General features: G+C 48.8%; 1 protein-coding gene across 1 annotated transcript in view; it reads left to right on the top strand.

Moving 5' to 3' along the window:
• Positions 1-1,294: 1,294 nt before the first annotated feature.
• Positions 1,295-25,911, top strand: part of LOC147457569 (MACPF domain-containing protein At4g24290-like) — a 26,333-nt gene continuing 1,716 nt past the window's right edge. Inside the window, exons 1-7 of the mRNA XM_086512429.1 lie at positions 1,295-1,937; positions 2,052-2,290; positions 24,779-24,971; positions 25,079-25,147; positions 25,265-25,324; positions 25,563-25,746; positions 25,831-25,911. The exon at positions 25,831-25,911 is cut by the window's right edge and continues 86 nt beyond it. Coding sequence (XP_086368555.1) covers positions 1,662-1,937; positions 2,052-2,290; positions 24,779-24,971; positions 25,079-25,147; positions 25,265-25,324; positions 25,563-25,746; positions 25,831-25,911 — 1,102 coding nt within the window. The 5' untranslated portion in view covers positions 1,295-1,661. The remainder of the gene's footprint in view (positions 1,938-2,051; positions 2,291-24,778; positions 24,972-25,078; positions 25,148-25,264; positions 25,325-25,562; positions 25,747-25,830) is intronic.

Raw genomic sequence — 25,911 nt, 5'->3', positions numbered from 1 at the left:
TAGGAGGAAGGATGGTAAGGTACTCCATGGAAGGAGAGGATGGGATTCAAAGGCATCTCGTAAAGAAATGAATTAAAAAAAAAACAGAGCTAGTATGTGCCTACGGTTTTGGAAAAAGAAACATAAGGAGAATCAAATGCTGATTCTTTGTCTCGTTGGCAAGGCGAAGAAGCACGAGGGCATGGTGCCCACAGGATGCAACACTCGTCCGCATATTCAACAGTTGCGTGTTGGGAGTGCCCATGCTCACCTCCCCTTGCCTCCCATCCAACTCCTTCAGGATTCTATTAGAGTTCGCGTCATACAATTGGCAGATCTTCACTACATGCACCCGCTCTCTCTCATGTCGGCCCCAACACTACCACTATTCGAATGCATCCATCCACCTGTGTCTAGCTTAGGCATGCGCAGGCTTGCCTTACGACACACATCACATAGTGAAATTGTTTTTTATATTGCAAGCTGTATAGAATGGACACTAACAGGGTGTTAGTGTGATGGATAGCGCATGATACCCAACCCTATAGCGTCCGACGTCTATGGTTCGTACCCAACCTGGATATAAGTTTTAGGGAAGACTTCAAGGAATCTTGAAGGCATCATGAAGATTCATGCAAATTGAATTAGAAGCGACCCATATGAAGTTCTGACAAGTTCGACGAAGTAAAACATTCTCTCTCCACCCCATATTGGCTTGTCACTATTTAAATTCATTCATTAACTAGATTCCTCCATAGGAACCTCAAAAGCCCACTTTTGCTTTCCACGCCAAGTTTACCTCCAATAAAGGGATCGAGGGATTTGAACTCGCCCACTTACTCATTGCATTTTCAAGCCTACCTCCTTAACCACTCACGCTACACGAGCTCCACTAAAGCCCTACCTCCCCCAACAAATGGGAAAAAGGCTTGTGCACTCAGCTCTACTTCATAATCAGCGCATGCCCTTGCAACTTGAGGCCAATTGTCACCTGTACTACTAGGATTCATTGTCGCCTCATGCTAGGAGCAACTGCCAGTTGCCTCGTGTTTCACAACCCCCCCCCCCCCCCCCCCCCCCAAACCGTCGTCGTTGTTGCTCGCTCCCTAGCAACGCTGTTAGACCTCACGTCACCTCCAACTTAACATTTGTAAACTCAGGGCATCTCTCTTGATTCCGCCTTTTTATGGGTTTTTTCAGGATCGTACCCACATATTTCTAGAGAAGATCAAAGATGCCTTTGGAGATTCTCTCTCTCTCGCAAAAAAAAAGAGCAGCCTTATTTTGTCGACTCTTCCAACTTCCAAGAAGCCCAGTCAAAGCAGCACTCACAATCTCGAAGTCGTTGAGCTACACCGGCATTACTCCTGCATTTTGACCAAATAATAGAAGCACACAAGCTCTCCATCACCGTTCTACGAAAGCAGTTTGTGTAGACCGGACCGGGTAGAAGCGGCGGCAGACAAATAGAGGCTCGCGGCAGCGACGTTACTTTGGTTTTCTCTGCGCAGCACAACAGATTGGGGTTTCTGGGACGGCGACGATCTTTTCTCTTTTCCTGCACTGCTGACGCGACTACGGCAGACATACAGGGGATTGCGGAATGTGAATTAGCATGTGAACCAAGAATTAACCTGCACAGTGTTTTCAACAAGAAGCGTGCACTTCCGCAGCCTGCAGATATGCATCCCCAATCATCACAACCCCCTTCCAAGTCCCAGGCTTTCTCGGTAGCCCAACAGGCAGTTGAAGCGCTAGGACGTGGCTACGACGTTACTTGTGACTTGTGGCTCAGTTACTGCAAAAGTGGGGAGCGCTTGATCGCCAATGACAATAGCAGCTCTACCCAAGACCTCCACCTTCCTGGAAATATTCTCATTCCTAATGTTTCTACATCTATAAAATGTGACAAGGGAGACCGTACAAGGCTCATAACAGATATCCTTACCTTCAATGAGGTGCTCACTTAGACCATATGGGCATTTTAGCATGACCAGATGCTTTTTTGTTACTTTTGTATAGGAAAAGTAGTTTTTCTCAGCTTACCGATGTTGTTAAGGTCGTGGTACCAGATGTCGGAGCGGTTCAATCAAGATCTAGCAATTTCGGGAAAGATACCCCTTGGTCACTTCAACGCAATGTTTAATTTGTCAGGCTCATGGCAAAAGGATGCATCTTCGGTCAAAGCGTTAACTATGAATGGGGTGTTTATCAATCTTTATAATGTGGAGCTTCCTAGGACACAATTAACTTTGAAGGAAGAAGTTAAGGCTGCAGTTCCTTCATCTTGGGACCCAGCAGCATTGGCAGGGTAAGCTGCTTTTCTTTGCTGTTTTTTTAATGCTTGCTTGCAAGTGTTATGGGGCTGCATGTTCATGACGATTCATGCAATTTAATGGCATTTTTGTGAGCATTTTGTTTAATGTGTTTTGTTGATGGAAAATGCGTTATTCTCAAAGAATTTTGGCGAGCTCAAGGTCGATTTTGAGGTTGAGGGCAAGAGTTGTCCCACTGCGTGGGGCAGGTTTGTCCTTGGGTACCGTGCCTTTTGTTTTTTTTTTGTTTTTGGTTTGCCGAGACCGTGTCCTCTTATTTGTGGCAATGGGTACCACATATCAGAGGACTCAGTTTGCCCCTTCTCAAGGAAGAGGGAGCTTCTTTACTTGATCAGGAGTATGTGAATTATTTGCCGAGTACTTACTGTGAGTTCTGGATACTTTTGAGATAGGCTTTAGAAACATTTTGTGCGGCTAGTGCCGCTCTTATCAATTGGAGCAAATCGCATGGCATCACTTTTGGAGTGCAGGAATCTGGCTACGGCTGGCAAATATAGTAGGTTCTTCCCTTGCAGTTTTTTGCCCAGCTTTCTGGCATGTTACAGATCAGCCCGAGCGTTCTTTACGGACTTGTTCCCCAAGCCGGTTCCTTTGGTGTCATCTTGTGTATCAGATATTGATTGCACATTGTAGTTGTGGGTATATTCTCTTCAACAGAAGTACAAAGAACAATTCTGATGAAGATTTTAAGGAAGCAAGTTACAATAGTGGGAGTATATGTGCTCTTCTGAGTGTGTATGCAGCTTGACATATTGTATTGGATTGTACCTACAACAGGTTTGATCTTTGCAAATGCAAAGGAATGGCGGACATTCGGTTTGATCTTAGGGAGTTTGCTTGAGTAGCTAGGTTTTCTTTTGGACCCCGACGGCTTCTTTGGCAAACATGATCCTTAGGCGATGACCTTTTAGGTTTTCCTATTCTTAGTAGTCCAAGTTTATTGATGGTGTGATTCTCTTTGAGTCGAGTTCCTTGAGATTCAGGTTTTGCTATTCAGCTATTACAAAGGAAGCAGTTTTACTCCAGGTTGTCTTAGATTTCTTTTTGGAGGTACTTATTCTCTTTTCCTAGGATTGAGCAGGAAGGGGGCTTCCTATCTTGGGGGGAGTTCTCGGCTTTAGCTCTAAAGCTTTGAGTCACAATGTTTGCTCTGATCTGACGTGGGGTTGAGTCAGTTATTACCTTAGAGTATACTTTTGAGGATACTTCTCTTTCAGAGAGGGCTTCCAAGTTATTCTCTTCAATCAACTCCCAGTGCTTCATTCCATGGAGTACCATACACGGTGTCTTTTAGGTCCTTGGTTTCCTTGCCCATTTCATGTGGCTTTGGATGGTGTGCTTTATACCACAGTGCAGTTAGCACCTTGACAAATGTTCTTCTTTAGCCATTTTGGTGGTTGCTTCGTCTTTCGGATTTGTGGTGCGAGGGTTGCTCTTCCAAGTGCATCCGAGCAATAGTTCCTATGCCTTGTCTTCCAGATTGGTCCTTGGAGATTGTACCATCTAGGACACACCTATTTCCCTTATCCTTAGTTTGACATGTTGTTTCGTACAGGTGGATAGTGGTCCTTCTTGGACTAGGAACTAGTTACACTAAGCCATGAAATTTTTTACAGTGGGAGACGGTCTTCTTGGTTCTCCGAGATTTGGTTCCAGGTTCCACATGTTTATTTTCTTTCGGATTCACCTACCTTGGGTGATCCAGTTACACATGCAGAGACTATTGGAGAGTTATAATAGTTATCCATGGTTTGGGTGTTCTCCCTCCAGAGGGAGATGTAGAGCGAGCTTGGGAGTTAGTTTTCGGGACTACTTCCTTACAATTCTAGTTGCTCCCTTTCTATAGCACCTTGTTCCTCTCTAACAGAGCTTGGGTGCAGGGTCTCTTGATCTTGCAGTATTAGCTATAGTCTCAGTATTGATGTGTGTTGTCACGTGCGCACTTCACTTGCGCTATGTGGACATGTTCTGCCAGACAGTCTAGCATGATCCAGTAACTCAGGACTGAGCCTGACACCTTTGTGAGCCTCTAGCAGGATGTGCATGCTCAGGCCGGTCACAGTTGCATTACCCTCTCTTGCACAATACAGTTATTCCAGCATGTAGGCATTTCCACCGCATGGATCGGTTTTGCGACTGCATGTGAAACACCTCTTATAAGGTCATTTGTTCAATAAGTGACTGTAGCCATTTATTCCAGAATCATGGGGTTTCCTTTATGCTTGCTCGACCAAGCCTCATGCACCTATAAAGGCAACCCTTGGACGCTACAAGACAGCATATGAATGCAGTCTCTTTCACTCTCACTCACAGTTTGCATTCCACTCTCTTGTTTGGGTCATTGCACATTCTCTCATGAAGCACGGAACCACCTCAGGCTTCTCTAGCGTTTCTCTCAAGATCAGCCCAGGGTTTTCAACATCAGAAGACCAGGGTTTCAACCCATAAAACCAACGTTTTCAGATTAGCCCTGTACCTCGCCGTATCGCACCCTTCCCGGTTTCAGATCCTCGCCGCATCCACTATCAGCACTCAGATCAGCCTAGGGTTTTCAATTTCAGCACAAACCAGCCAGTGTTTTTGCAGATTCAGATTCAGCCAGCTAGCGTCTTGCATTCTCAGCCTCGCATGCATCGGCGGTTGCAGATCAGCCCTGTAGAACCGCCACAGTAACTGATCTCTAGCAAAAGTACCTAGTATTAGATTTCAGCCTTGACATCGTTGTCGATGTCAACACCATCGTCATCTTCACCGTCGTCGTCGTCATCGTCATCGTCGTCATCAAGTACCATAGCATCAATACCCATTAGCATCAACATCTCGGCATTCAGTCATTGTATGAGCATTTGTGCAAGAAAAAAGAAAGTACTTGCTCCGGAAACAGAGCAAGGGGGCCCTTGAGGGTTGGGACCCGACATCCCTATGTTGTCTCTTTTCTCTCTCTTGTCTCTCTTTCTATCATTTCAGTTTAGTCTTTCAAGCATAGGCACATGGGGACGGGGACGGGTCTTGGGGACGTGGCGGGTCCCGGAAATGGGGACGTGGCAAAACAAGGGACGGGGGACGCGATAGGGGACGTGTTTTAAAAAACACCGTGCCCGACCCAAAGGAAAGGACCAAGATTCGGAGGCACATCAATGTCTACAGGAATGGAAAGGGAGAAATTTGTCACATGCTTGATGCACAAGCATCTCGCTTTGAGATGAGAAGTGCTCTTCGGTGGGAGGAGTTTGGGGCGGGATTGGGCGGTTTATAGGATTTGGCTATTCGCATTCTTAGCCAAGCATGCACTACGAGTTGCTTGGAGCAACTTTGGAGTGTGTATGCTCATGTTACCTCAAAGAAGAGGAATCTTCTTGATGTGCAGAGAGCCAATGATCTCATATATATCTCATCAAATTTGAAGATGCTTTCCAAGTCAGACCAAAGTGATGATTTCGCGGAGTGGGCACTTGCAAAGGATGATCCTATCCCAGAGACACAAATAGATGCAGAGGGAGAGATTGAGACAACACCACTTGAGGATGATTTTTGGATCAAATGGACTATGCAGAGCCAGTTGTCATTCAGTTGGCACCATGGGCCAACATGTAGAGTCTAGACCTCTTGAGTCTTGAGTCTTGACTCTTGACTCGAGTCCTTCCCTTTTTTTGACTCCCATTTATGCTAAACTCTACTTATCCACTCTTCACTTGTACATCATTATATTTTGCCCTTGGCAAGGATGATTGATGCTTGATCACCACACCAACGGAGTTGCACACCGCACGCCCATTGTTATATTTTGGTATTATGTAATATGAGCACAAAACCCACTTTTTCTTTGCAATCTTGTGCTCTTAGTGTTCACTGTTGTCCCAGTATTAAATTTGCAAAGAACTGAGCCTAGACATCCTCTTACCATACGAATTCCAATGCCGACCACTACCCATCTGCGGGTGAAACTACCGTTCACATTGGCCATACAATGTCCGACCGTTTGCTACTTCAAGAAGAGGGTCTTAAAAATAAAACAAAACCCATTGGAAAGAAACCAACAATTAAAGTTAGCAGTTGCCACGTCCTCGTGACATAGTTAACAGCTGCCACGTGCCCGTGACAAAAAACGCTAGAAGCATGGACTGTATGGCGATACTTGCTTGAAGGAAAAAGCTAGGGCTGTTGGGTTTCCGCGGTGAAGCTTGGAGATGGAAAACGCTAAGGGAGTCTGCTTGAGGGAAAATCGCCCCAAGGGGTTCTTGCTTGAGAAGTTGCCTGTTGAGCGGTGGAGCTCCTGCTGCCTCTTTTGCCAATTAGTGCTAGTCTAGGTTTGCTTATATACAAACTTACTCCATTTGCCCTACCTACTTTCCAACAAAAGTCACTTAAATTAATAAGTGAAAAATGTCAAAAATATGAAAATAGGCTAAATGCATTGGAAAATTCCCCTGAAGGATTCTGATTGGAATGCTTATGATCATGCTATGTGCAACCAGAGGATATGCATCTATACTAAGTGACTGGGCATGCACGGTCTACGAATAGACTCACAAAAGTGCCAGATCACTTCTAATCCAGACTGACTGGACTGATTGAACCCTTGTCGTGCTGTAGCTTGTCCACGGACACATAGGGTTGGATGTGTCATGTGACACCTTGGTTGTCCCATTCTTTAGACTTCCTGTAGATACTTGGAGATTCTGGCATGTGGTATATGACAGAGGTGCAGGTTTCGGACTCTTTCCTCAAGAGGTGGAGCACCTTAGAGTTGGGAACTAATCTAGATACCATTAGCTTATGCCTTTACCCAGTTTTGATGCATTCTCTTGGAGCGGTCAACAACAATATCTTCTACAGATGCTGGTGGTGTAACTTGTAAGTTAGTTGCGTTGAGGAGATTCTTGTTGGAGCTGGATTTACTTTCAACGGACAAAATAGTACTTTCCGGATGTCTTGCAGAGGTAGTGGTTAAATGGTATACTGGCTAGGTTCTATTTGACCTTGGAGATTCCTATAGCAGATATTCTCGTCCACGAAGCCCTCTCTTTACAGTTGCAGATTGCTCACTCCAGCTTCTTGGTCCATCTTCCTTTCGAAGAGTTGAGAGGGGGTGTTAGAGTTGAGGCATCTCTCTGGATTCGTCCAGTTTCTCCCATGGACCGGTGTTAGGGAGTGAGGACTGTTTCGTGGTTGTACCTGGCCAATGTGAGGCTGTTTTCTCATGTCAGGTTGTGTTTAGCCATGTTTAGGCTTGGGTTTTGGCTTGGTTCCATGGCCATTTGTGCTCCTGCAGGGTGGGAGTATTTTCCCCCAGCCTATGTATATTTTTCCCCTGAGCTCTATGGGCATCCAGTGCCCTCTCCTAAGCTCCTCATATTTTTTCCCCTTTTTTCAAGGTCGTGGGGGTTGGAGGACTGGGTCGGGCAGCCAGCTTTTGGGCCTATATTTATGTGGGGGTGGGGGGTGTGTGTGTGCCTATTTAAATGTAGGGGGAGGTCACCGCTTATAGCACGCAATAGAGCCCAGAGGGGGGCACCCTCCCTTGGGTGCCTCTCAGGGGGCTTGTAGCAGATGCAGGGCAGCCAGCGTTTTGCTTTAGATCAGCCCAACGTTTTTGCTTACCAGATCAGCCCATCGTTTTTCATGGGCAGCGGATGCAGTGCTTGTAGATTGTCTCTACGGCGTAACAATTCCTTAGGGCTGAGGGCAGCCTTACACAGGCCTTGTGATCATGCAGTGGCAAGGTTTTTCATCCGAGATCCAGATCTAGATCTAGATCTACCCAAGAGGAGGTGCGTCAGATCTGCTCTCAGAGCATGTTGAAGATGGTACCCATGTGGAGACCGTGTGAGTGGTCTCGCGTGCAGGTTTAGGTGGCAGTGTCATTAGTAGTTGCAGTTGTGTGTACCTCTGGACTCTCCATTGGCATGTCAGATCTATGCCGGACCACCCTTGGTCACTTGTATGAGCAGCTTGTTATCAGCATGGAGATCCTTTCCAGATCTCTCTCTCTCTCTCTCTCTCTCTCTCTCTCTCTCTCTCTCTCTCTCTCTCTCTTCAAAGGTGGCAGCGGTTGATGCAATGAAGACAAGAACTAGCTCGTGATCCGGTGGACACCTCGACTCTGATCCAGAACACCTGCAAGCCACATACATGAACAAGGCAGCTTGTTATCAGCATGGAGATCCTCTCTCTCTCTCTCTCTCTCTCTCTCTCTCTCTCTCTCTCTCTCTCTCTCTCTCTCTCTCTCTCTCTCTCTCGTCAAAGGTGGCAGCGGTAGATGCAATGAAGACAAGAACTAGCTCGTGATCCGGTGGACACCTCGACTCCGATCTAGAACACCTGCAATGCCACATACATGAACAAGACACACCTGTGGAGTAGAGAGATCACTGAGGTAGCAAGAGACAGGACGTGTATGTGTGTGTGTGTATGTGTGTTGGAGAGAGAGAGAGAGAGAGAGAGAGAGAGAGAGAGAGAGATCTCCATGCTAATCACAAAGCTGCATATACAAGTGTCCCTGGGAGGTCTGACATAAATGCTACATACCCTCAATGGAAAGCTCCTTGACACACAACACCGCCACTGACATTGCCAACTGCTCTTGCACATGAGACGTCTGGCAATAACTGGGAGCCAACTGAGCAAGTACGGGGAACAACGGATCTAGACCACCGCTACAGCATGTGGAACTGATTGGCTGCCCATTTGGCTGCGTCACTCTTCGTCTAATGCTTGGTGCTGGCTGCCCAGAAACAAAGATTTTTGAGGCTGCCCAAAAACGCTAGGGCTGCCTGTCAGGTATAGCAGAACGATTTAAGGATTTTACTCAGATCTAGTACCTCATACAAACACAAGGCTACTTTACTTGAGAGAATTGAAGTTTGAACTGAACACAATGAAAGAGAGAGGCAGAGAGAGAGAAAAGAGAGATGACACCTCCACACAACGGCTGGGCACAGCCACAAAACAGCAAGTACTTACTTTTATTACTTGCACAATTCTGAAATTCTCTGTATGGTGAGGAATTGCAAAAACGCTAGGCTGGATCTGGTGCAAAAACACTAAGGCTGATCTGATGCAATGGCCTGGCTGCGAATATTGTGGCTGAAAACTGTTGGTGCTGGCTGCCTCTGCGGGTACTTGTTATGATGCTCAAGGGAGAGCCCAAGGCTCACATAAATAGGCTTAAGTGATGGTTGAGCAACATTTGGACACCATGACTCCACTTAAAAGAGGCTTATCTATTGATAAATTAACAAAATTGACTTAAGGGGCTGTTGTTATGTCTAGATGCTTAAGTGACTGTACTGGGCAAGTGAGGGTATGCAACTATCAACCCGTTTGGGCATGCAAGTTCTCTGAGAGGCTCACAAAGGTGCCATATCAGATCCCTAACTAAGATTGACGTTGACATGTAGCAGTATCTTGTCCACGTGGCTCGAGTGCTATGGGCATGTGACACTGTCCCCCTTTGCTGTTGCCTTTCCTGGTCTCTTCATACTACCCTTAGGGCACCTAGGTAGGGCGCCCCCCTCTCGGGCTGAACTGTAATACCTCAAAAGCTCCCCTAGAGGCCCATATATAGGCCTCTCCTAGCTGATGCTGACTGCATATCTGGCATCCCATGACCCTAAAATAGGGGAGGAGGAGAATTACGAACTCTCGCTGCTATTTCCCCCCCCCCCCCCCCCCCCCCCCCCCCCCCCCCCCCCCCCCCGACCCCCCCGACCCCTGCGCACTGCTCTCATCTTGACGCCCTCTCCCGCTCCAGCTCGCCCCTTGCAGCTCGCTAGCCCTACCAGCGCGCTGCCCCTCCTGCTCGTCCTCGTAACCTGCCAGCACCCGCCCCGAAATCCCACCCCATTTTTTCACCTCCCATCCCGCCTCCTCATCCTCTGCCCCTTGTTTGCTCAAGGCGGGATGCTGCCTCTCGACCTCGACTTGACATCCTCACAATCGCTCTTCCTTGGTTCGTCATCGTAGCATCAGACACATATGGAGGATTCTGCTCCGCCAAAGAGGGACTGGACGGAAGCCCCCTCGCTTGCCCCCGCGGAACCCATTATCCGACTTGCTCTCTCGCCGATAGAGCAAGCGAGCCCAGAGGCAGAGGTGGCGCACCTTCAGGCCACCTCTGTTCTATGCAAGATCATCGGCACCCGACCTAGCCGAGGGGAGGTGCGTGATCTCCTCCAAGCCCGCCTTTTAGCAGAGGTGGGCAAGATTATCGACGTTCAACTTCTTGGATGTGGCTACTACCTGATAGAGTTTGAGACCCCCGAGATGGTGTCCAAGGTCATTGCTAGGAGCCTCCTGGCCATCCGAGCAGTTTCGAGCTCATTTTCCATAGTGGCGCCATGGTTTCGAGCTAGCTACCGTTGTTCTAGTTGAGGAGGCAGACCTTCCCATCTCAGTTTGCTTCCTCGGCCCGAGGAGAGAGTACCTTCCGCTCTTGTCTAGGATTGGTAAGAGATTGGGACTAACCTGGAGACACCTTGCATGGCAGCCTCTGTATAGCTGCCAAGGCAGCATGCATACCCACAATATGCGGCTGGTTCGGAACACCCACACCCTCCCGAAGGTCATTCTACTACATCAGGTGAGTGGTGGTTGGCTCCGCCAGAGAGTGGAGTATTTGGGCCTCCCGAATGAGTGCTTCATTTGTCGACATATGGGCCATCTCGCAAAGGCTTGTCCATGGATGAGGCCTTGACCTTTACCTCAGACTCAGCCCCAGCCTCCTAAGGTTGGCCACCATCAACAAATAGAGACACATGGTACTCAGACAGATGCATCCTCCGAATCTGGGGCCCAGGCAGAGGAGGACTGGCAGCAGGTCCGTGGTCGGAGTCGCTAGGGGCCACCATGTCAGCCTGGCCCTCCGAGTGGTCGCCATGCTCTAGGCCAACAGCAGTGGGTTCTCACAGGGAACCGTTTCAATCCTCCTCAGTAGGATGAGGCCCCAGCTCCGCCCTCCACCTCAGCCTCACCACCGACAACCCCTCCTCCCCCCGAGTCCTCCTTCTTCCCTCTCCCCCCGCCTCTGTCCTCTTCCCCACCTCCTCCTATCCCCCTTGTTGCTTCCCGCCCCTCTGCTTCTCCATCCCCACCCACTAGCCCCCCTGCTTCCACTTCTATTCCCGCTCCTACCCCACAGCCGGCCCATGGGACAGGACCTTCCTCGGCCGCTAGGAGATCTCTTGGCAGCGCATTTGCCACGAGTCACCTGGCGAGAGCGAGACAGCCTTTCTTGCGACCCCCCCTTCTGGTGCATACGTCTCTCTTTACAGCAGTTCCTCGTGGACTAAGGAGCTTCGACATTCGTCGCAAGGGAGACTTCTTTGCCTACGACTTCACTCGATTCTTGGCGACCCTTCACCAGATTTTGAGGCGGCTTTTTTCAGAGTTCATGTACTGTTCCTTGTAGCTAGAGGGATAGAGGGCCTGGACACCGCGGTTGGCTTCTCTTTTCGCTTATGTGGCAAGGACCAGTCTGAGTGGACTCTGGACTCAATGATAGATTGGCTGCAGGCCCATGCCCTTGAGTTCTCCACACGGGAGACTTTGGGGTTACAGATCTGGTACTGACTTTGTGGCCATTGGCCAAGTTCTCAGTGACACCTTCAGACACGGCAGGATGTAGACACATTGTGGTACACTTCTTTGTTTACATGTAGAGTCCACCATGCTATGTATACATACACGAGGACTCTTGGACACAGGAGATTTTGCTGCGTACGACACACTCTTCTTGGGACTGGGTTGGACAGTCTTTGCAGTCACGCCTATCTCGGGGATGCTCGGATGCGGATTATTCCCCATCCAAGCCCGCCTCGAAGAAAGCGCGACTAGTTGTTGTTGTAGCATCGGTTCTTTCTCGTACGTATCCCATGAGGTAGGTGGGTCCCAGTTCCAGCGCCAGCGGGGTCGATTGCGTCAGGAGCTTCAACGATGCCTTGTAGGCAGAGAGATTGATCTCCTTGTGCTGCAGGAGCATCATCTTTGTGAGAGCCGCATTAGACGATGTGGTCAGCTTTTGCGTGGTCAATATGAGACATTTTGGTCAACTACATTTGGACCTGGTGGATCCAGGGAGGGGTATGTATGACTATTGTGGACTCATGGCAATAGGCCATTGTGGGCAGAGGTATTATTGTGCCTAGGAGGGCTCAGTGGATTACTATACAGGTTCAGGGTTGCCTCGTGGGCTTCCTTAACATCTATGCGCCCAATGTGGCAAGTGCACGTGTAGAGTTTTGGTCTCACATTGTAGAGTCTCTGCCGCATGCAGAGCAATGGTGCATTGGGGGTGACTTCAACATGCTGGAGGACCCCTCTGACAGGATTGGAGGTAGCCATGCTACTGTGCACGGGGCTGAGTTGGTAGCTTGGGAGAGCCTATGTATGACCTTGAGGATTTCGGATGTTTGGCAGCATTTAGGCTTTGTGAGGCCCTCGAATAGCTTGGCCTTCTCTCGCCTGGACCGCAGAGTAGGAGGAGTGAATCTATCTCGGATAGATCGCTTCTACGCCAGTGACCACATCTGTGACATGGGTGGATTTTTTTGCATTTTTTTTGGGACATCTTTTTCGGACCATGCACAAATGATCCTCACGGTGACAGACAGACAGAGGAGGGTGAGGCTTGAGCAGGATGCTATGCATTCCTGAGAGGATCTTGTTGGACTCAATGCTCAGAGAGCGAGTGGTGGCTCTTTGGACAGAGGGCTTGGACACGGAGGCCTCCCCTGCTGACAGAGTGGCCCTTGGACTTGCTAAGCTTGGTCGCTTCTTCCTCCAGGAGTCTACGGCTCTCGCTTGGCTGCAGCGAGGGAGGAGGAGAAGCGTCTCCCACGGGGCGTTGCTTCCTTACAGATGCTGTAGGAGCAGCACCCAGATAGTCCTTGGTTGGAGGAGCAGTTTAGTAGGCTTGTCAGGAGCTGGCCAGCACAGAGGAGCGGCGCCATGGGTGTGCTTTCCATCTACAGGCATCTCAATGGACACAAGTGGTGACAGAGTGACTAGGGCGTTCTTTGAGACGGTGGGACCTTGCCATGCGCACACGAGTGTCATCCTTTTGAGGAGACCTGACGAGCTAGTTACTTCAGAGCCAGAGGATATGCGTGCAGTTGCTACTGATTTTTACCGTACCTGTTGTCAGTAGAGCCTCAGTCAGAGCGTTAGGATGCATGCAAAGAGCAAGTTTGAGCACACATGCCTTGTCTTGTGACAGAGGAGATGCACCAGAGGCTTGAGATGCCTCCAAAGCTAGAGGAGCTCCATGAGGCTCTCAGAGCACTTCCCTGAGATAGTTGTCTATGTGAGGATGGCTTGACTCCCAGTTTTTTCTTGGAGTAATGGGACTTGCTTGGCTCATATCTTTGCAGTGGTTTTCAGTACATCTTGCACACAGGAGAGATACCTGACAGCATGAGTGAGCGCTTGATCTACCTGATTCCCAAGGAGGGAGGCTCCTTGGACAAGATTCGACAGTGGCAGCCCATCACCATCCTCAACTCAGCCTACAAAATTTTAGCCAAGGCTCTGAGTTTGATGATTCAACGACTTCTAGATAGCATGATACATGGGGCCCAAACAGGTTTTGTCAAGGAGCGCAGCATCCTTCATAACAATTTCACTTTTTGGGAGGTGTCTGCCCTCGCACGCCTCCGAGGTGAGGATCTGGTAGATACTTCTTCTCGATTTTGAGAAGGCTTACAACAGAGTTGACTGGGACTTCTTGGAGGGCACTCTACGTAGGATTGGTTTCTTAGACACTTGGATTAGAGACGTGCACACAGTCAGGTGCTTTTGGCAGGAGGTAGAGGAGACCGGTTCATGCTCACACGCTCGGTCAAATAGGGTTGCCCTCTAGGCCCCTTCCTCTTTCTGTTCTATGCTCTCTACACACGTGCACATAGTCAGGTGCTTTGGCAGAAGGTAGAGGGGACCAGTTCATGCTCACACGCTCGATCAGATAGGGTTGCCCTCGAGCCCCCTTCCTCTTTCTGTTCTATGCTGAGGCGATGAGTAGATTCTTGGTTTCACAGCAGGTTGGTCTGCGTGGCTTAGCGCTCCCTATTCGGGGCGATGAGCTACTGGATACTGAGTTTGCCGACGATCAGCTGTGTACTTGGAGGGCCAGGAGGTCAACCTGCACAGTTGTGAGCACGCTCTAGAGACGTTTTGCTGTGCATCAATCGCACTGATCAACTGGAGGAAGACAATGGCTTTCTGGGTTGAAATTGCCCCTACGTCTAATTGGTCGCCAGGTGAGGGCTTTAGATAAATTCCCTTAGGGATTGCAGTTCGCTACTTGAATTGTCAGGTTGCCTTGGGCTTGTCTCCTGAGCAGCAGACTGCTCCCCTCCTCCTGTCCATTAGGAGGAAGTTGCTACATTGGAGTTCGGCACGGCTCTCTTTGGTAGGCAGAGTTGTAGTGGCCAACCAGGTGTTGGTGGCTACTATGTGGTACATTACATCTTGTTGGATCTTTTCGAGCTCCTGCATCAGCCAGTTAGAGAGGCTGATCATGAATTTTCTTTGGTCAGGGCGCGACACCCCAGCTAGCTTGGGCCAAAGCAGCCTGCCAGGTCATCACTCTACCTTGTTCTCAGGGGGGGTTAGGAATTATAGACCCAGAACTGCAGAGCAGTGCAGAGCAGAGCCCTTCTTCGGATGTTTGTTGTCAGAGGACTGCTTTTAGGGGAGGAGCCGTGGAAGGAGTTGTTGGTTCAGCAGCTTAGAGCTCGAGTGCCTCATGTAGGAGGCCCTTGGAGACCTTCCATCAAGTGGATCTTCACAAAGATGCGCAGAGTTGGTTTGAGCAGGAGACTGGAGGATGGATTTGCTGCGAGCCTGCTTCGCTTTTGGGAGCAGCTGCGATGTGGCCTGGAGCAGCACCCACCCACATGCACGGAGAAGCGCTTGAGACAGCCCCTCGTTTGGAACCCCATGGTTAGCACTTAGAGAGGCCACTTGGTTGGTAGTAGGCCTCATGTTTCTTAAGGTCCCATGGCAGAGGGTCCAACACGCACTCTAGGCTTCAGTTCTCAGGTTTGTCAGAGGAGATACCATAGTTACCCGGAACGGGAACATGGAACGGGACCGGGAGGGTTCAGAACGGGACGGGAACGGGGAGGAGGAGGGGGGGCCGGAACGGGAACGGGGCAGGAACGGTCGACTATAGTAAGGCTTGAACTACCTCCATTCAGCTTAGTCCCAAATAAACTCCTAAACAACCCAAAAATTGTTCCCAAATCTGCCCCAAAACCTGCCCTCAAACTGCACCAAATATGTTCCTCAAAGAATCCCAAATCTGCCCCCAAAAGCCTACTTTTACCCGTTCCGCCCCACATTTTGCCATTCCGCCTCATGTTCCCCCCGTTCCGGAACACCGTTCTGGTTACACCCTGTTCCGGAACGGCGTTCCGTTCCCGACTCCGTTTCGGGAATGGGACTCGTCCGGAACGCTGTTTCGGAACATTTGGGCTGTGTTCCGCCCGTTCCCAGTTATAGTGGGAGATACAGAGCATCCAGCTACAAGGCATGAGAGGAGTGCAGAGCATGTGTCAGGACACCACAGAGGCTTTACCAGTTGAGTGGCTCAATCCTCTAGAGACAATAGCTCCCCGATGGATGGGGGCCTTCACACGACTGGAGGTACTCATTGCAGTTCGCTTGCTCAGAGCTTGTACCCTCCATGTTCTTCGAGATCCAAGCCGAGGGTCGACTACACAGAGTCTCAGTAGAGGCTCTACAGGTTGCAGAGTGTCGTTTTCAGACAATTTGAGTAGTAGGCATTTGTGGGAGGTGTTGCATCATGGATCTTGACCCAGTAGAGCTTGAGACAGGCCATTGGAGGCTTTGGGCTTGAGAGAGATGCCCTTTGGCACGAGTGCAATGGGATCCTGGAGAGTGGTTTTGAAGAGACCCCTTCTCTTTAGTCGACCACCTTGGGATCGCTTTCTTTCAGTACACTGTTCGACTGGGGCGTCACATACTAGCAACACGGAGAGAGGCTTGTCCTGCTGCAGCACTTCATTGGCAGGAGGAGGGTCTCACAGCTGAGTTCTTGTCAGGTTTTTGGGCGAGCTTGTGGGACTCCAGAAAACCGTAGCGAGTCACGTTGTTCTAGTGGCTAGTTGCACACAGAGCTATATCATTGGGGAGCTGGCTTGTACGTAGTGGCCTTTCGACAGCATGTGCAGCTTGTAACCATCCTTTGGAGAGTCAGCGTCACTGTCTGTGGGAGTGCGCCATGGCACAACAGGTTTGGCTTCCGGTTCTTCGGTTGATGCCAGCTCTTTCCTCAACGCGACAATACACTTGGGGGGTAGCTGCTTGGTCCATCCTCACGGGCTGTGCGTCACAGTTTGAGCTATCTTCCACCAGCAGGATGATAGTGATCCAAGGGGGTCGACCTACACTCGAGCCTGCTACAGAGCTTACCCCCTAGGAGTGGTGCAGTGAGAGAGAGGTGTGTTGGGAGCTTGTCTGTGGCCTGACACTCTGGTTCATTTGGCGGGCCCGTTGCTTCCGCATCTTCTAGGCTCGCCTTGTCCCACCAGCGGAGACTGTTCGTGACTTTTGGCTGGAGTTGATCCAGATTCCATACTCTCAGGGGACAGTTTGAGAGACTTCAGGGTAGCTCTGACCGCATGTGGGAGCGTAGAGAGGCGTTCCTACAACTTTGGCACCCTGGGCCTTTCTTCACCATGGCCCGGGGTGAGCCGAGATGGCACTACCGTCCACCTACGTGGCTTTTCCCTCCTCCCATCTCTTGATTTAGCCCTCATTGTACATATGTTGTTTTTGCATTGGGAGAGTCTCCGCTATGGTAGATGTAGCCCTCTCTCGTAGAGGTGATTGTAGCCCTATGTGCAGTTTTATCAACTAATGGAAGGATCTTTTTTTCGGAAAAAAAAAGGGGAGAAATAGGTAACATGGGGCCACTAGCCCCTAGGGCCCAAGGAAGACAAGGGAACCTAATGGGAAACATACTATAAAGCATGCAGAGATGTCTTATCCTTTTTAGTTTAAAGTTGAGTACTTGTTTCAAGTTTTAGCCAAGTAAGTTGCTTCAACTTATTTTGCGTATGCCTTTTCTAAAAACATTTTTGAATAAATAGTGGTTTGTTTTATCTAGTTTTTAGTAGCAAATAAAGTGATCTGTTTTTTTTTTTTCTTGTGTCCCTTGCTTTTGTAGTTTTATGAGTGTTTTATCCCCTCTTATAATTCGTGAGTTTAAACTATTCTGAACTTATGAAGGTATACCCTAAGCCTGAATGGAGCTACAAGGCCATGGAAATGAGCCAAAACCCTAGACTAGACATGGTTTAAATATCTTGACCTGCAAAAATTGCCTCAAAATGACCGGGCACAACCACAAAACAGCCCTCACTCCCTAACACTTGTTCTTGGGAGACACCAGTGATTGTACGAATCCAGAGAGATGCCATAACACCCTCTCTCAGCTCCTGGAAGGGAAGACGGCCTAGGGAGTTGGAGTGAGCAAACTGCAACTGTAAGGTGAGGGTTTCATGGACAAGGATATCTGTAACAATTCTCCGTAGTAGAAAAGTATCCTGCAGTATGCAATTCAATTGCTATGCATGAAAGATGTTTGGGAAGTAAAATGTTGTCCACTAAAAGTAAATCTAACAAGAATCTAACACAACAAGCATGTGCAGAAGGTACTTCTGTTGACCGCTCCAAGAGAAAGCATCAAATTTGACAGTAAAGGCATAAACTACTCGTATTCCGATCATTTCGCAACACCACCCTCGAGGAAAGAGTCATAAACTTGCACCTCCGGTCACATACCACATGCCAGAATTTCCAATTTGCTAAGGGAAGTCCAAAGAAAGGAGACAACGGAGGCTACTCAGAATTCAATTGCCTAATGACAAAGAACCAAGGAATTGCACCAACCACCATATAGAATGATGAATTGCAAAATGTATCTGAAGGAACTTCATTGGGATTGAGAATGAAAACTGCTACTGATCTTCATGTGTCTGGAACACATCCCGGGAGAATCTAAAAGCAATTGGTCCAAAACCTTACACCCAAAGAGTTGCACATATAGTGTTGCCACGTCAGCAACCTGTAAGTTGGTTAGGTTAGGATTTTTATCCTATTCCAATAGGCCCCTCGGCTGACTTCAGTAAGTTGGTAAAACTTCTTTTGCTTCTTCTTTTGTTAGGGTTTAGGCCCCTCGGTCGAGATTGCAAAACTCAATTAAGTCAGCTCAAAAATCCGAGGGTCATTTGGTTAGGTTAGGATTTTTATCCTATTCCAATAGGCCCCTCAGCCGACTTCAATAAGTTGGTAAAACTTCTTTTGCTTCTTCTTTTGTTAGGGTTTAGGCCCCTCGGTCGAGATTGCAAAACTCAATCAAATCAATTCAAAAATCCGGGGGTCATTCTGAGAATCAACCAGTGTTTCTTATTCCATAACGATGCAATACAGATGATTACAGATGCAAGTACAAGACATAAAAGAGGAGAGATAATCTGTGCGCCACAGAGGATATTGGCTCTGACAAAGAGATTGGCACGAACCACCTTTCTAGAGAGAGTGTGACTTGCCAAACAAACAGAGTGATCACATGTGTCTATATGACCTCAACGTAGAAACCCTAACCCTAAAACCCATCACATATTGCCCACTAAAATAAAAGCAATCGTCCTCGGTTGTAGGATTAGCAGAGAATGCAAATAATAATAAAAGAATGTCCACACTTTGTAACATTTACACAATGTTTCCTGTATTGAAATGCTGCAAGTGATCATTTTTTTTTTCCTGAGAAAGAGATCCTTCTATTAGTTAATGAAACTGCCCATAAGGCTACAACCACCTCTACTAGAGAGGTCTACAGCAAACATAAGGGGAGACTCTTTCAATGAAAAAACAGCATATGTACAATGAGGCTAAATCAATAGATGGGAGGAGGGAAAAGCAACATAGGTGGACGGTAATGCCATCTGAGCACACCCTGGACCATGGTGAAGAAAGGCCCAAGGCGCCAGAGTTGAAGGAAGGCCTCTCTACGCTCCCGCATGTGGTCGGAGCTGCCCCGGAGTCTCTCGAACTGTCCTCTGAGAGTATGGATCAGCTCTAGCCAAAGATCATGAACCGTCTCTGTTGGTGGTACATGGCGAGCCTCAAAGATGCGGAAGCAGCGGGGACGCCAGATGAACCAGAGTGTCAGGCCGCAGATGAGCTCCCAACACTCCTCTCTCTCTCTGCTCCACTCCTGTGGAGTAAGCTCCATAACAGGTTGGAGTGTAGGTCGACCCCCTTGCATCACTATCATCCTACTGGGGGAGGACATCTCAAACTGAAGTGCCGGGCCCGTAAGAGTGGACCAAGTAGCTGCCCGCCAGGTGTACTGCCGCGCTAAGGAAAGAGCTGGCATTAGCCGAAGGACACGAAGCCAAACCTGCTGCGCCAAAGGACAGTCCCAAAGACAATGACGTTGACTCTCCACAGAATGGTCACAAGTTGTGCATGCTGTCGAAAGACCACTATGTACAAGCCAACTCCCAACTGCGATAGCTCGATGTGCAACCAGCCACTGGAACAAAGTGACTCGCCGCGGCTGTCTGGAGTCCCACAACCTCGCCCAAAAAGCTGACAAGAACCCAGTTGTGAGACCCTCCTCCTGCCAATGAGGTGCTGCAGCATGACGAGCCTCTCTCTGTGCTGCCAGTATGTGACGTCCCAGACGAACAGTGTACTGAAAGAAAGGAATACCTGGGTGGTTGGCGGAGGAGAAGGGGTCCCTCCAAAACCACTCTCCAGGATCCCATGCACACGTGCCAGTGGACAACTCTCCTAGGCCCATAGCCTCCAGTGGCTAGTCTCAAGAGTTGCTGGGTCAGGATCTATGACACAAGTCCTCCCACAGATGCCCACAACTCGGATCCTCTGAAAACAGCACTCTGCCACCTGTGGGGCCTCTACTGAAACTTGATGTAAACGACCCTCACCTGTAGCTCGAAGAACAGGGAGGGTACAGCCTCTGAGCTAGCCCGAATTGCGATGAGAACCTCGAGTCGGGTGAAGGCTCCCATCCATTTGGGCGCTGATGACTCAAGAGGTGTGAGCCACGTAGCTGAGATTGCCTCTTTGATGTCCTGACACATGCTCTGCACCCCTCTCATGCCCTGTAGCTGGATGCTCTGAAGCTCCTCTGACAAGCCTGATAACTATAACCACTCACCTAGAGTGCATGCTGGACCGTCTGTCATGGGACCCCAAGAAACATGAGGCCTACTACCAACCAAGTGGCCTCTCTGAGTGGTAACCATGGGGTTTCAAACAAGGGGCTGCCTTAGGCGCTCCTCCGTGCAAGTAGGCTGATGCTGCTCAAGGCCTCTCCACAGCTCCCAAGAGCGGAGAAGACTCACAGCAAAACGGTCCTCCAGTCTCTTGCTCAAGCCAACTCTGCGCATCTCTGTGAAGATCCATCTGGTCGAAGGTCGCCAGGGGCCTCCAGCCTGGGGCACCCTAGCACTAAGCCGCTGAAGCAAAAACTCCTTCCAGGGCTCCTCCCCCGGAAGCAATCCTCTGATAACAAACTTCCCAAGAAGGGCTCTGCTCTGCTGTGCTGGGTCTATGGTCCCCAACCCTCCCTGAGAACAAGGAAGAGTGATGACCTGCCAAGCCACTTTGGCCCGGGCTATCCGAGTGTCGCGCCTTGACCAAAGGCAAGTCCAAGCCAACCTGACAGCCCAAGTATCGAATTGCAGTCCCGAGGGGAATCCAGCTGAAATCCTCACCTGGCAGCCAATCTGACGTAGGAGCACTACCAACCGAGAAAGCCACAGTCTTTCTCCAGTTGATCCGTGCGCCTGATGCACAACAAAAGGCCTCAAGAACTTGGTCACACCTGTGAAGGTTGGTCTCTTGGCCCTCTAAGTACAAAGCTGAGTTGTTTGCAAACTCAACATCCAGCAGCTCGTCGGCCCGAATAGGGAGCGCTAAGCCATGTAAACCAACCTGCTGTGAAACCAAAAATCTGCTCATCGCCTCAGCATAGAACAGAAAGAGAAAGGGGGCAAGAGGGCAGCCCTGTCTGACCGAACTTGTGAGCATGAAGCGATCTCCTCTGCCACCTGCCAACAATACCTGACTGTGTGCCCGTCTGTAGAGAGCTGACACACCTCTGATCCAAGCATCTGAGAAGCCCATCTTGCGTAGAGTTCCCTCCAAGAAGTCCCAGTCAACTCTATCATAGGTCTTCTCAAAGTCGAGAAGGAGTATCACCAGATCCTCACCACGGAGGCAAGCGAGGGCAGAAGCCTCCCAAAACGTAAAGATGTTGTCAAGGATACTACGCTCCTTGACAAAATCTGTCTGTGTCCCATGTATAATGCTCTCTAGAAGTGGCTGAATCCTCAAACTCAAAGCCTTGGCAAGAATTTTGTAGGTTGAGTTGAGGATGGTGATGGGCCGCCACTGTCGAATCTCATCCAAGGAGCCACCCTCCTTGGGAGTGAGGTAAATGAGACCCTCACTCATGCTGTCAGGCATGTCTTCTGTGTGCAGGATGTACTGAAAAGCGCTGCAGAGACTTGAGCAAAGCAAGTCCCAGTACTCTAAGAAAAAACTGGGAGTCAAACCATCCTCACCTGGACAACTACCACGGGGAAGTGCTCTGAGGGCCCCATGGAGCTCCTCTAGCTGAAGAGGCTGCTCAAGCCTCTGGCGCATCTCCTCAGTCACAAGACAAGGCATCTGTGCCCAAACCTGCTCTCTGCAACCATCTTGACGCTCCGACCGAGGCTCTGTTGAAGCAAGTCAGAGTAAAAGTCGGTAGCAACTGCTCGCATGTCCTCAGACTCTGAAGCAACTGACCCGTCAAGCCTCCTCAACTGGCTGACCTTGGCATGCGTATACCGGGGTCCCACCGCCTCAAAGAAAGCCCTTGTCACTCTGTCACCCACTTGGGTCCACTGAGATGCCTGTCGATGGAAGGCAAACGCATGGCGCCTCTCCTCTGTGCTGGCAAGCTCGTGACGAGCCTGCTGCAACTGCTCCTCCAACCAAGGCCTGTCTGGATGCTGCTCCTGCATCCTCTGCAAGGAAGCAACGCCCCGTCGGAGGTGTTCCTCCTCCTCTCTCGCTGCAGCCAGGCGGGCCATGAACTCCTGAAGAAAAAGCCGACTGAGCTGAGCAAGTCCAAAGGCCACCCTGTGAGCAGGAGAGTCCTTTACGGCTAAGCCCTCTATCCAAATAGCCACACTCTCTCTCTGAGCAGAGAGTCCAGGAAAACCCTCTCAGGAATACGAAGCATCGTGCTCTCCCTCCTCTGTCTATCTGTCACTATGAGGATCACTGGTGCATGGTCTGAAAAAGAAGTACCAGCCAGAATGCAGACTGTCCCACCCAAGTCAGAGAAGTGGTCACTAGTGTAGAAGCGATCTATCCGAGATAGATTCACTCCTCCCACTCTGCGGTCCGAACGAGAGAAAGCCTACTGTCAGGGGGCCTCACAAAGCTAGAATGCTGCCACACATCTGAAACCCGCAGAGTCATACAAAACCTCTCCCAAGCCGCCAACTCAACTCCATGCACAGTGGTATGGCTACCTCCAATCCTGTCAGAGGGGTCCTCCAACATGTTGAAGTCACCCCCAATGCACCATTGCTTTGCCTGCGGCAGAGACTCAACAATATGAGACCAAAACTTTGCACGTGCACTCGCCACATTGGGCGCATAGATGTTCAAGAAGCCCACGAGGGAACCTTGAACCTGCATAGTCATCCACTGAGCCCTGCCTGGCACAATAATCCCTTTGCCCACTATGGCTTGCTGCAAAGAGTCCGCAATAGTCTAACATACCCCTCCCTGGATGCCTCAGGTCCAAATGCAGCTGACCAAAACGTCTCATAGCGACCACGCAAAATCTGACCACATCGTCGAATGCGGCTCTCACAAAGATGCGCAAGACCAGCTGGGGGCCGGGGGCGGGGGCGATGGCGATGACGAGAGAGAAGGGGGGGCAGTACGTGCGCAGGGGGAGAGGGCGAGGGCAGCAGCGAGCCGAGTTCTCAATTTGTTCCTTCTGCGAGTGATCATTTAGTTATGCATACTTGTGTAATATGCATAAGGGATAAGCTAGCTGTAGACATGTTGAGTGCGTCCAAAATCTGGCACAGGTGTACACCATTTCAATGCATATACAAATGACATCAGAGGACAAGCTCCCAATTGATGTCTCTTTGGATGCAATCGTTCATCCAAAGTACGTGGAGAGTCACAAAAGTGAACATCTTCCTTATGATATGACGGACGCATGCCGTGACAGTAATTAAGTTAATCCAAAAGCTTCTTTATACATCTGTATCAAATCTGTTAACTCCTCAGACTCCAGTGGCTCTGTGAGTAGAAAGTGTGTGTGTTTGCATCGGCAAGAAACACAGAAGTACTGAAATCAGTATATTAACTGTAAAATTCGACAAATTTCATTGAAAATGAGCAAAAATCAGTAAATTGAATGCAAATATTCTGATTATCCTGGAGAACCAGTTAAAAATAGAGGAGAAATTTCCCTGTTTTTCCTGCAAAATCAGTAAGTTTATAGAATACTCCGATTTCTGCTAAATATCAGAAAAGTTGGCAAATACATGCTCTGATTTTATGAGAAATCAGCAAACAGTGTATAAATTATTGCCTGCACACTGTTTCAGCAATTATCCTTTGAAAATACATCATCTGACCTAGAAATCTATCCACAGGTGTGCACACAGTTCATCCAGTAGCCAACCCGGCTCTGATACCATGAAACAAACACGCAGGAGGATCTCTCGGCTACTCGAACTGCCTATGGACACACGTCGGATGAACCACATGACCACCACCGTCTGCCAGCACCCCCTTGCTCCGACAGCGTTCGAGGTTGTAGGCGCGCGCTTGTAAGGCCGGGCGTCCCATACGCCCAGCTTCATCTCCTCGAGGTGACCTCGTGCACTCCTAGCCTCGTAGATTAGCCACTGGCACTCTACCGGTGGACAACTACAAATGAGGCCTTGGCCTCCTTTTATAAAAGTGATGGTGCCATAGACTATTCAATGGTCATGCTGTTTTTTATGTTTACTGTGCACCAACTGAGCTCAATGACATGCTGGACATATCTCAATCTTGGTTGCATTTTGTATGTCACAGTATGTGTGCACATGGCGTTTATGTTATGTGTTCATTCTGATTACAAACTCTTCAGATGAGCTCCGAATTGTTAATAAATTGTTATGCCATAACATAATACTTCAATGAGCTTTGTCACCTGTGCATCTCGTTATTAGTGCCATGTTTTGGAACTTTATTTCAAGCGCGGACGGATTATGTTTTGTAAGTGACAACATTGTTATGACTATTAGCACAGTAAATATTTTTAGTAAAATAAACTTCTTGTAAGATTATGTTTTCTGCAATCCGACCTTTTAAACAGTGTTTGAAATTGATTGCACCAGTTTTGTGGAGAAGTATGGGACTCATGTCATTGTTGGAGTAAAGATTGGTGGAAAGGATGTGATCTATATCAAGCAACACTCCTCTTCGTCTCTGTCAGCTGTTGGTGTCCAGAAGATTTTGGAAGCAAAATCAAAGGAAAGGTTTTCTTCAGTGGAAGGCAACACGTCTAGAGAAAGGATAAACAAAGGAAAGGTTATAATCTGCTTGTATACCTTCGGTTGATTTTGCCTTCTGATTTGGGTCGTGCCTTCTACAGATTGATTTGTCAAAAGGTTCTTACTATTTGTATTGAATACCAGATAAGGGATGGCTCAATGCTAGTGTCAAACGGAATGAATTCTGGGAATGCTTACCAGGATGCACATAAGGTTTAAATCTGTCTTGAAATAATTGAGCTGACTGTTCTGCTACTGGCATCATGACTTGCAGTAGCGCATGCACTAAGTTGGATGTATCTGAGGATCAAATTTGAAAATTTTCTGCAGAGTGGAGTGCCTTATCCTTGGATGAATGATTCGTCAGCGGATTCGACAATTGAGACCAATGTATGTGTGAGAGTTTGTTTTACAAGCCTTGGGTCTTTTTTGTGCATGCTGTGAAATTTAATCTTCTAGAGGCAGCTCAGGGATATATAAATATGCCTTAGTGAGGTTGAAGTTTCTGGTTCTAAATCAAAAGGGAATCTCAGCCATGTCCTTGTTTGAGCAGTCTTGTCTACGTTCTGCTGAAAATTGTGTACGCCAAGGAAAGAGAGGAAAGAGTAACATATTATGGCCATTGCAGGAGGTGACAGTGATATTTAAGAGAAAAGGTGGGTGGGATTCTGCTCAAACTCATGAGGAGTGGCTTCAGACAGTACCTTCAGCTCCTGACATTGTATCGATGTCTTTTGTCCCGATTACATCTCTTCTCAATGGGGTTACCGGCACTGGGTTTCTCAGTCATGCAATAAACCTTTACCTACGTTGTATGATAAGTGGCAGTTTTTTTTTTCCCTTTCCATCACTCTTCTTTTCTGGTCGACACTGATGCTATGTGTCTGGTGTGGCAGATAAACCTCCAATACAAGAATTGCATCACTTTTTAGAGTTTCAGCTGCCCAAGGAATGGGCCCCAGCATATGGGGACCTTC

Source organism: Adiantum capillus-veneris, chromosome 5, assembly GCF_014529385.1.
Source record: "Adiantum capillus-veneris isolate H3 chromosome 5, ASM1452938v2, whole genome shotgun sequence".
Lineage (NCBI taxonomy): Eukaryota > Viridiplantae > Streptophyta > Polypodiopsida > Polypodiales > Pteridaceae > Adiantum > Adiantum capillus-veneris.
Note: the sequence above shows the minus strand (reverse complement) of the source record. Positions and strands in the feature narration are given on the sequence as shown.